The sequence below is a fragment of the Asparagus officinalis genome, chromosome 3 (genome assembly GCF_001876935.1).
Source record: "Asparagus officinalis chromosome 3, Aspof.V1, whole genome shotgun sequence".
Lineage (NCBI taxonomy): Eukaryota > Viridiplantae > Streptophyta > Magnoliopsida > Asparagales > Asparagaceae > Asparagus > Asparagus officinalis.
In genome coordinates, this window is record NC_033796.1 from 11,870,457 (window position 1) to 11,882,528 (window position 12,072).

Below are 12,072 nucleotides of genomic sequence, written 5' to 3' on the forward strand. Positions count from 1 at the left end.
CTTTCTATATTTTCTTGATTTAGCTAAGAAACTTTTGGACAGCAAGTTAGCATGCATCACTCACCAACCACCGCCTTGTCATCAACTTAAAATCTAAACAAGTAGCAACCACAAAAGCAAAGCAACTTTCGGGAAGAACAAAAATAGTTAGAAGTCACATTCCATGAATTCGTGCACATCCGACAGCAACAAACATGAAAAGTGTCAAAATTTAATAGAAGAATCGCCAAAACATACTTTATTGATAATTTTATTTGTGTGCATACATAGAAAATACAAGCATAAAACATTTGCATTCATGTTCAGACTACTACATCATTCTACAACAAAAGCCATATCTTAGAGGCAACTAATGCATACTCTTATAGAGACAGAACAACTAATGCATAGCGAACAACATCCCTAGAAATAACTTCTTAAATTCGTTTACAGATTAAAACCAGCCAAAATTCACCGACTTCTTTACCAAATACCATTAACAAAATGTCACCTTCCAAATTCATGAGACATACCGATTTCCTTCAGCTTTATTCCTTTCCATCAGCAGCACGGAGCGAACCCAGCTGAACTGGTGCCTGAGTTCCCACCACTTTGGATGACCCGTAAACAGAAAGGTCAATCCCCTGAGTTTTTTCCTTCTCAATTTGATCCTTAATCCAGAAGTATGTGAACCTCAGCCCATCCTGTGGAGATTAAAGAAACCATTAAATAATGCATCAAGTCTTAAAAGATTTTGAAAAGCCATTCAACATGCTGAAAGCTGCAATTGTTTAGATTAAGGGGTGCTTTGTATATATACCCTTTTTAAATCATGTGTATTTGCAGAAATACCCTCCAAATATCATTATTTGCAAATTTACCCCACAAGTCATCAAGAATATCCCCCAAAGAAACAAATCAGTCAACATCGTTGGGTACAGTGAGTGAGGTAATTTGACTATTTTGATTGATATTTTCACATTGCGGTCATAAATTAGCCTACCAGAGTTGATAGGGTTGTGATTTTGCAAGTACTGAGATGTGGGGGTAGTTTTGCAAATGGGGGTATACGTACAGAAACCTGGACTAAAATGGGATACCTTAAGTCTCATTGTTGGAGCCCAACCAAGTTTCTCCTTGATCAGAGTATTGTCAGAGTTGCGGCCACGAACACCCTCAGGACCCGGAATGTGCTGGATGGGAAGCTTCTTGTCCTCAAAGCTCAGAACTATTTCTGCCATCTCGTTCATGCTTACCATCTCATCACTACCAATGTTCACTGGCTCCCGGAAGTCAGACTTGGTCAGCCTACGAAGAATTCAAGATGGAAATTATTACCTTGTACAGAAAACGGTGCTCTATTTTTCTTTCTTTGTCTAAGTGAATGTCTCATAGTGATGGCAATACCTAAGGACACCTTCAACACATTCGTCAATGAAAGTGAAGGAACGAGTTTGGAGTCCATCTCCCCACATCTCAAACTTGTCAGTAGAAGTAAGAGCCTTTCTGCAGAAAGCTGCAGGGGCTTTCTCCCTTCCACCTGGAAAAAAAACTCAGCTTAATGTGATATTATGAAAATAAGTAGGCCCGCTTAAAGTACAGAACATCAGTTTTAGAGGCAAAATAGCAAATAACAGAGCAGGGAAGTTTCATTTTTCACGTCCGACACGATCTTAATGCAAAAATTACCTTTCCACGTTCCAAAGGGGCCATAAATATTGTGGAACCGCCCAATTCTACACTCAATCCCAAAGTCCTTTGTGTAATGCTTGCAGAGCTCTTCGGTTGCAAGTTTTTCAAGACCATAAGCATCTTGAGGCTACATGAGAAAGAAGTAGGCAGTAAGTAATATGGCATGCCTATGAGTGTATGCTAAGATATACAGTCGCCAAAATTCTTAATTGCTGGCGAGCAACAAACCTCTGCAGGCCATGCATCAGCCTCCTTCAGGCTGACATTAGTTTCTAACTGCTTGAATTCAGGGTAGATACAAGCACTGGATGCATAGAAGAACCTGCATGCCAACATTTTTAAGATTAATTATATATTTCATCACTAAAAGCAGACATTTAAAAAAAGGGTAAATAAATCAAGAAAATCATAATCTGCACCAATTTGCAAGCAGAGCATAAGAGCTGTATAAAAGTTTTAGGATAGGAAAATGATAAATGCCATAAAAAACATTAAAAAATAACAACATATGTCAAATAAATTACAGAATATGATTACCCTAATGTGGAGAAAACCCTGTTTCTTCAAAGAAATAGAAAGAAGTGGCATTACATATGTTAACATAAACACTACAAATTTATACCTCGATAAATGATTAAAAAAAAATAAAGATATAAAGAAACTTTATTAAATAGCAGTTCGGAAAAGTAATGAGGGCTTCAATTTTGTGACCGGAGAAGAATGATTATTCACCAGCCACCAGAAAACGATAAGTGTTTGATGTTTATTAAATAAAGATATCATATTGGATGAAAAAGAATATTATATATAGAAAAGTGAAAAGTCTAGCAGCCAGTGTGATGATATAGCAATATTCTAACATACACTCGCACGGGGTAAAAAATCACAATACAACACAATATAATAAGAAAATGATTATTAAACGCTAATTGCATGAAATATGACCATCATGATTTTTTTTGTTGTTTTTTTGTATCATCACAATGTTCAAAAGTACAAGTCAGATAAAACAATGACTAAATCAAGAGTGCAATTAGAAAGCAACTTTTAATGAGTTGAAAGATTAATTTCTTACCTGTAGTCATAAAACACTAGGTATAATTTTCATTCTTTTACCTAATACCTATTTTATTCATCATTTTATCCAAAAAAAAACTAAAGGCTTATAGTTCAATAGGCATAAAACACTAGGTATAATTTTCGTTCTTTTATCTAATACCTATTTTATTCATCACTTTATCTAAAAAAATTAAAGGCTAACGGTTCAATAGTCATAAAACACTAGGTATAAATTTCATTCTTTTACCTAATATCTATTTTATTCATCACTTTATCGAACAAAACTAAAAGCTTACAGTTCAATAGTCTAAAGACTCTAAACCAATAATTATTCCATGTTAGGTATTTCTTATACAACAGTTGTATAAAATGATTATATTATGGCCTTGAGGCTTGACTTAGGTATAGATGAGCAGAATGCTAACAAGGTTATTCTACATTTGTGACTACTTTAGAATCAGGCGCATTAACAAAATTGCAATTTGTCTTATACATAAATGTTTGTCAAAACAGTTGTCAAACACGAAATTTACCGTTGCATGCATGCCCGATTGACTTTTGATAGTAGGTGCATGCATTTACACCTCATGAGACATATGTATTTGCCACAATTTCTTAAACTTCCTCTTTACGCTTTACCGCAACATACGTTGAAAGTTATCATTACTCCTACCTAGTGAGCATACAAGACCATTTCTTCTACTTAATGGATCATGCACATATAGCTAAGAAAATTGTGAAAACTAGCTAGAAGGAAAAAATGCCAAAAAGAGCACAAACGCAGACTGTAAAATGGAAAAATGTATGTTTAAAGAGCCATTTATTGTTCGTGCTGCTCTTTCCATCAAGAGAGAAGCTGTGTTATCATACTCTAGATGTCAGACCTAATTGCTAGTCTATATTGAGTAGGTATAGTAAAGGAGTTAGAAATTGTTCAAAAAGGATTCCTCGTCATGAAAGAGTCATTATAATTGGTTTCCATCTATTATAGAGAATAAATATTTTTGTGCTAAATACTAAGGAGTAGAAAAGAAACAATTCATGATAGTTTTATACTTTATTACGCTTAAGGGAAAGTTATGTATTACACGTGATATGCCTAGCTTTCAGATTTTTAGAAGTTTTGAAATTTTTTAACACTCTACATTTGTGTTTATTTTTGTCGCATTTACAACTATTAATAAGTACGTTTGCATGCTGCATTGTTACATGTCTATCACCTCATTTAACATATCTGCTATTAAAAACAAGTTTGCAGCCTGAATCAAACAAGCACAGCATCTCCATGAACCTAACGAGATATCTAGAAATGTGAAGTGCAGATAGAACAGAATATCACGAACCTTTTAACACCATTAATTCTTGCAGCTTCGAGCATATTGAAACTGATCATGGTGTTATTATACATAATGACAGAGTGGTTTGACTGGATGAAACCCATTCCTCCCATATCAGCAGCAAGATTGAACACATGGTCCACTCCCTTTGTGACCTTGAGGCAGTTGTCCATGACCCTCAGATCAACAAGGTGGAACTCATGGCAGAACATCTCCTCAGGCATGTGCTCGTTCTTTTTCCAGTCCGAAGCAATAATGTAATGGCCCTCGCTCTTCAGACGCCTTGCAATGTGGGATGCAATGAAGCCTCCAGCTCCAGTGATGGATATGCGAAGCTTCTCAGAAGGCCAGTATGGCTCCCTCTCCAAGTTCGCGTAAGTGTACTCCCCATAGTTGGTGGTGCTGCCCATCCTGCAAAATTTATAAATTTCAGATACAGGGGTTTATCTCTACTAGTCATGATATTATGTCTTTTCTGTATTTGTAATCTTTAAAGTGAGAAAAACATGGGTTTTATCTGTTTCCTTCCCAGTTACACATAACAAAAAATTCCAGTTAACTAGATGGATGGATTTCTATAAAAAAAATACATGGAAACAACCAAGATATATAACCTATGACAAATTAGCACTTCTTTGCCAAGGAAAAAGCAGAAGATGAAAAGCAAAGGCAATCTTCTCTTAGGCAGCAGTAAGAAATGGTTAGTAACAGTTCTGAAACAGATATAGAGAACAAACTTAAACTTAAAAAAAAAAGACTAGCATGATCTCCAACTTAGGGCCCATTTGTTTGCACGGAAGTAGCTATGAAGTAGCTAAAGTAAAGAAAGTAAAGACTACTTTCGCTACTTCTGAACAAAAAATCATGTTTGTTTTATCGAAAACATTACTTCCAGTGCTTCCTCAATTGCTGATGTGGCACCCAGCTATCACCTTCACTTCTAAAATATTTATCAGCCCATCAGAGCTCGGAAATGATTGAGAAGTACTTGAAAGTAGCTGTGGGGTCCACATATAAAGAGTGGATGACATGAAATCAGGGATCTTTCACAAGTGGCGCTATCTCTTTCGATTTTTTACCAATTACTTAAGACTTGTTTTGCACATAAATCCTTTAAAATCAAGGTTTTTTTTCAAATTATAACCCGGCCGTTTCGTTTATTCTGATTTTAAATTGCGCTATTTCTTCTAATTTTTAGTGACATGTAATAGACTATAGATGCATAGAATCATATTAATATAAAGAGTTTTTTAATTTTAACCCCATTCGTTTAAATTTTTTTTGTAATGTTTTGTTTTTGTTTTTTAACCTACATACACTTCTAAAATGCTTTATGCACCAAAGACATACACTTAAGTTATTCTAAAGCGAAAGTTGTTAATTTTCCATAAAAGTATTATAAGTTGTCATAATTAAATCTATAATGCTATAATATTTGTTAGGGTGCTATGATATTTGTTAAATATAATAAAGGGAGATAATCTCCTTGTGGTTTATATTATGTATTAGTTACTTCCTAACAATATTTCAAATGTTATCCAAATAAAAGAAGTGAATGAAGTAGAAGAAGTACTATTTCCACTATTTCCGAAAATGTGTGAAACAGACAAAAAAAGTATTACTTCCGCTACTTCTTACTTCATAGTTTTAGAAGTTACTTCTTTATTCTATTTCTTACTTCCAATACTTATCATCCAAACAAGCCCTTAGACTCAAAATATTCATGCAGTATTTATTAAAACAAAAACAAAAATAAAACCCCTTCAAGCAGCATCGAAGCTAAGGACAATACAAAGCATTATAATATAAATACATGGATGACAAGGTTTTCACAATATCCCCTAATTAATTCTTCCAGGGCAAGAGAGAGGTAATGCATACAAATTTGATAAGTCTAGATCCATATAAAAAACTTTTTGTGTTCGGTGGGGGGTGGGGTGGGGCGGGGGGGCAGTTCAACGTGCCGACCTCAATTCACAGACTGAAGCCTGATCCAAAGCAGAACCCCGCAAAACGATATGTGCTGCAATACTAACCGTATATCTAAATTGCATCAAACTTTGGCTTAATATTAAACTTCCCCCAACCCAAACTGTCGTCATTTCGAAAAAAAAGAAGCACCAATAATTAAAAATTAGATAATGAAGAAGCATACAACACAAGGTGCTCTCAATAACTGAATAGACAAACGGAACAAAAGCAGATAACCGCAGAAAACCTAACTTTCCTACTGCAAACTTGCTGTCTCACTACTTACCGAACCAAGATCCAATCTTTTCCTCTTGGGCCATTCCGCAACCATCACAATCCAAATAAGACAAACCCTAAACTGACGCAGATCCAAGGGAAACGAAGAAATCTACCCATTTTAGGCGAAACTAATAATGCCGACGGATAAAAATTCTCTAAATAGCAAATCAGAATCTTATGAAAACCACTCGTGACCATTTTAAATAAAAATAGCGATGATAAGAAAATTTAACAACCTAATAATGCCAATGGAAACTTTCTACCCCCCTTTACCTTGAGATTGAAATCGTAAGAGAGAATTCGAACTTAAGAGCGAAAAGAAGGAATCGGTAGGAGCCCTGAGGTTACCGAGAGGCCGACGAAATCCTATATATAAAGGATTTTTTTTTTTTGAAATAATGTCCTTCTCCTAATTTTAATTGGTGAAGGCGTGTATCATGCCCTTTTCCGGTGGACCTGCACGTGACACGTCACGGTGGTTCCCGATCGAACGGCCAGGATTGAGAGTCGCGGTGCGGCGAAGGCCGCTCTTTGTGGGTCCCAGTTTGAAGATTGCATGCCTACAACCCCTTTGGCCGGATGGTGATCCATCGTGGGCGCCGGCGCTTTTGGTCCCGAATCCGGGTGAAGCGGTTTTATGCAAATTAAACCCCGTAGAATTGGTTATTGCGTTAATCATTTGCTTGTGTGTTCCCCTCCCCCTGTTTCTAGAGGGGCAAGAGGATTTAATGCAATTAAATGACAACATTGATTTTAGGAATGGGCACCTGAGCATATCTACAAATTTTTTTTATTCCTTTTTCGAGATGAAAGTTCGTTAATTCTTTAGATTCAAGATCTATGGCTAAAAGATAATTCATTAGTTCAAATGCTATATAAGCTTCAAAAAAGGATATTTTAAATGATAAGAAATTATGTGATTCTGAATAATAAGAGATAGTTTAACATGCGTTTTTTTTTTTAAATTATGTGATTCCGAATGATAAGAGATAGTTTAACGTGCGTTCTTTGTTTTTCACAAAGTGTTAAGTATTATTTTTAAAAAAATGGTCCAACATGTATTATCATGTTGGCTAAAAATTAGAAAACACCCTTAACTTTGGACAATTATCAGATAAGCCCACATAACTTTAAAAAGACTAGAAAACTCCCCTTTAAGTTTAGGGTTTATTGAAAAACTCCTATTAACTTTGAAGTTTTATCAGAAAACTCCTCACAAAGTGACACTTTAGGGTGATTTTCTAATGAAATCCGAGGTTAAATAGGTTTTCTAATAAAATTTTAGAGTTTACTGAGGGTTTTCTGTCTATGCTTAAGGGGAGCCTTTCTGACATTTGAAAGTTATGAAGGGTTATCTGATCATACTTCATAAATAATTGGGTTGGTGCATACATTCTATAATAATATGGGAAGATTGGAAGAGGTGTTTTTTGCAAGAGAAAATACACAAAAGTCTCTATCTACTATCAGCAGCTCACGTTACATGATAATCAATTTCCTTTTATTAATGATGACGGGTTTTAGAAGGTATATATTCTTGGATTCTCTAAGGATCGAGGAAAAGGTTAGAGGATATGTGCAAGTATGATAATCTAATTGCTCACGAAATTATAAAGAACAAGAGCATAGGGTCTTGTTTTGTGGGCCCTTGCTTTGGTTTTGTACGTGGGAGATGAAGACACTCTATGCTTGTGGTTGGCTCTCTGGTGCTGGTGGTCCTCGAAATTTTGCTGGTATATACGGTGTGATTCCGTCTCGTTCTACGGAGACGCCATCGGCATCCAGAGGCCAAGATCGAATTAAATTATGTTGCTTCTTGCTGTGAAGAAGAACAAATTGAAAAACGCTTAATTATGTATGTTTCTATATATTCTATTTAATTAGGTATGGACTTCTAGATGCTATTTATTTAATCATCAACTATTGCTCTTTGTTTGGGCATGACGAAAAAGGGTTGTTAATTACGTGCCCCCGATAGCTTGGGGTTGTTGAAAGTATGACGTTTCTGTGGTTGTTTAGGTCTGATGGCTGCGTGAGCTGCGAGCTAGCATGAACAAACACTTCAAGTGGAATTAGGGCCGAGTCCCGATCGAAAGCTCCTTTGACGAACAAACACGACGCAAGGATTGGGGCGAGGTCGTGCGCGATGTAGGATTTTGCACGGACTGGTGGGCTGCCGTGGAGTGAGTGACGAATTAATGCCTTTCGTGTTTGCGGTTTGCTAGGATTACGCATAAAATGGCTTAACACCTATGGGCCTATTTAGCAACTCCGCTTAAACTGGTTTAGTGGAACAAAAACCATTTTAAGTCTTGACCCTAGCTAGTCTGACAACTAACTGGGCTGGGATTGAGGCTTTTTAAGCCGATTTTAGGCCTTAAAACGTGTTTAGAGCTGATAAAATTATAAACCAATTTATTAGAACTAAAATATATAGGTCATCTTCAAATTGAAAAATTAATCACCATGCCTCTTGTAAAATGGCCCCCCTATCTATCTACCTAGCTACACAATCTTGCGTGCCAAATTCAAATCCTAAAAATTCTAGGCCTCAAGTAAAACAGCCTTATCCACTCATCCTAAGTAAGAGGGGGGGAGGGAGGGAGGGAGGGATGTTCTCACTCACTTGCTCAAGAGTAAGAAATGTTCATGACACTCACTTGTTCACTCTCCTCCTCTCCCTCCATTTCCAAGTTCATCTCCTCTCACCCTTCCTTAACCCTCCTAGAAAGCAAATGCACTAGCATGAGAGACCTCCACCAAATCCACACCCAAATCATCAAAACTGGCCTAGCCAAAGACCCTTTTGCCATCAGCCGGCTCCACAACTTTTGCACAAACTCCGCCTTTGGCAATCTCAACTATGCAATCCTCCTCTTCTCTCACACTCAAAATCCAACTCCATTCATGTGGAATTCCCTCATCCGATCTCTCTCCAAGAGCTCAGCTCCACACTTAGCCATTTCTCTCTTCATTGACATGTTACACTCTCCTACACAACCTCAACGCCTCACTTACCCTTCTCTCTTCGTCGCATACGCGCAACTTTGCTCGGCTCGCGAAGGTGCTCAGGCCCATGGGCTTGTCGTCAAACACGGGCTTGATTCCGACCGTTATGTGCTCAATTCTATGATTTCTATGTATGCGACGTGTGGTTATTTACCCGAGGCCTATCGGTTGTTTGATGATTGTAACGAGTTTGATTTGGTCCCGTACAATTCTATGATCATGGGATTGGCTAAGAAAGGATTGATTGATGAGTCTAGATGCTTGTTCGATGAAATGCCTTCAAAAAGTTTGATTTCTTGGAGTGCTATGATTAGTGGTTACGTGAGAAATGGGAAGGATAGCGAAGCATTGGATCTATTTCATCGAATGCAATGCGAAGAGGTCGGGCCTAATGTGCACATAATGGTTAGTCTATTAGGCGCATGTGCAAGCTTAGGAGCCTTAGAGCAAGGCAATTGGATTCATGAATACATCGATAAGAACAAACTTGAGTGCAATTCAATTGTAATTACAGCGCTTATCGATATGTACTGCAGGTGTGGCGATTTAGCTAAGGCTATACAAGTGTTCGATAATGCATCGGTAAAATCCTTATCTACATGGAACACAGTGATTTTGGGGCTAGCGATCCATGGACATGGAAAAGATGCGATCCAAATGTTCTCAAGGCTCGAATCTTCTGGGATAAGCCCAGATCGTGTAAGCTTTATCAGTATTCTCACTGCTTGTAGCCACTGTGGATATGTTGACAAAGCACGATACTATTTCTCGTTAATGAGCGAAATATACAACATTGAGCCTGGAGTCGAGCATTATGGTTGTCTAGTCGATGTGTTAGCCCGAAAAGGGCTAATAAAAGAAGCAGAAGAACTAATATCTACAATGCCGATGAAAGCTGACAAGATAATGTGGGGATCATTATTATCGGGATCTAGGAGTATCAGAGATATTGAGATTGCTACACGGGCTGCGATGGGGATTTTCGAGTCGGATCCTCGGGATAGCGGCGGATATGTGATGCTAGCGAATGGATATGCAAACAATGAGGAATTTTTCGATGCAGCGAGCATGAGAATGGCGATGAAAGGGAAGGGAGTGAGGAAAGAGCCTGGGAGTAGCATGATTGAGGTGAATGGGTGTGTTCGTGAGTTTGTGGCGGGAGGAATTTTGCATACTCAAGCGGTAGAAATTTTTGAAGCGTTGAATGGGCTAGGTTTGAATATTAAATCGGCCTTCAATTTGTTTGGTGACGGGAAATAGAGAAGCCCAATAGCCACGTCACCTTGTATGGTGGAATACATTTTCCTAGGAGATCCATGGGCCACAAGCCCATTGCAGAGCAAAAAAGGACTTTCTTTTTAATTCGTGATATTTTGAGGTCACTTGTAATAATGACCTATAATAAAATAAGAGTCGTAAAAAAAAACGTAATTTATTTGTAGATAGTTTGATTTTTTGATTAAAAAGAGACTAGTTGGTTTCCCTCTTATTTCAGTTATCAGTAGGAGCTTTTCTTTACCAACTTTTTTACAACTTACGTTTATTCTAGTCTTACTCACTCAATTTTAACATAATTATTAAAACTATATAATATTTTAAAATTATATTTTATGGTTAGAGTTAGTATAAGGGTTTTAGTGGCGTTTTTGCAAGAAAGCCTGCCAAAACTGACAGCTTTTGTTAGTTTTGGCAGGCTTTCTGCCCGTTTCAACGCCTCTTTAACGCAACCAAACGCGCCCTAACACTCCAACTATTTATCTCAAATAAATAAATAAATAAGTGAAACCATGAGGATTTTACAACAGCCATTATGCAACTATGTAGCAAGCGACACTATCAGCAAATAAAAAAACAAGTAATATCTTGATACGTCATGCAAAGCATCAAACCCTGGTTATGGGAAAACAGTAGTTAATGAGCAATTCTTTGACAACCCATTCGTTTGGAAAGACAACATGGATTCCGTCTTTACAAGTAATTTTTAATCGCAGGCGAGCCCATAGAAATTTAATCACCATTAAAAGTGCTTTGATCACTAATGTACTAAATTTCAGAATACCATTATATATCGACAATTATGAAAGAATCCCTAAACAAGTGTCAAACTCAATCCTTCATCGTATATTCAAACTATCTCGTAAGATTTTTAAAGCATACAGAAACAACTCATTTGTCTTTTAAATTTCATTTCCTACAAAAAATAGTAGCTAGCTCCTGTATATACAGCGATAAAAAGATTGAAAATGGGCTATGGCATGCTTCATTATTATGATAAAATCAAGATATTTTTCGAAAAGAAAATAAAAACATAAGAGAACAAAGAAGGCGTCCAAAATAAAATTGGATATTTTCGATCTGAGTCAGACACAGATTTCATATTTTCAATGTAGTCCTCCAACTTTCTATAGTTTGAACTAGTCCCCGAAATCTTTAAACATTTTGAAATTAGCCTCTGCAATCTATTAAGTGTTTTCAAATTAGTCCTTCCATCTTTCAAACTGGAGCTAACTAGATGACTAATTTCAAAAACAGTCAAAAGATTTGAGGGACTAATTTCAAATCATGAAGATTTGAGGGACTAAACACTCAGATTTGGCGGAATTTGAAAACATTTAGATTTGGGGGACTAATTAAAAATATGAAGATTTAAGGGATTAAGTCAATATATAAACGGTGTGGGAACTAATATTAAAAATCTAATAAAATAACATAAATAAAATTCCGAAAGAACCGAAACCAAGTCTAA

General features: G+C 36.7%; 2 protein-coding genes across 2 annotated transcripts; one reads left to right on the top strand and one right to left on the bottom strand.

Annotated features, from left to right (window-relative positions):
• Positions 211–6,815, bottom strand: LOC109833016 (GDP-mannose 3,5-epimerase 1-like). The gene is made up of 7 exons (XM_020400542.1): positions 6,591–6,815; positions 4,074–4,478; positions 1,900–1,993; positions 1,669–1,798; positions 1,387–1,519; positions 1,080–1,287; positions 211–683 (listed from the first exon to the last, which is right to left on the bottom strand). The coding sequence occupies exons 2-7, from the start codon at positions 4,475–4,477 to the stop codon at positions 528–530; spliced, it is 1,125 nt and encodes a 374-aa protein (XP_020256131.1). The 5' UTR covers position 4,478; positions 6,591–6,815; the 3' UTR covers positions 211–527.
• Positions 8,921–10,771, top strand: LOC109833019 (pentatricopeptide repeat-containing protein At2g42920, chloroplastic-like). Its single transcript, XM_020400546.1, has one exon. The coding sequence runs from the start codon at positions 8,961–8,963 to the stop codon at positions 10,584–10,586; it is 1,626 nt and encodes a 541-aa protein (XP_020256135.1). The 5' UTR covers positions 8,921–8,960; the 3' UTR covers positions 10,587–10,771.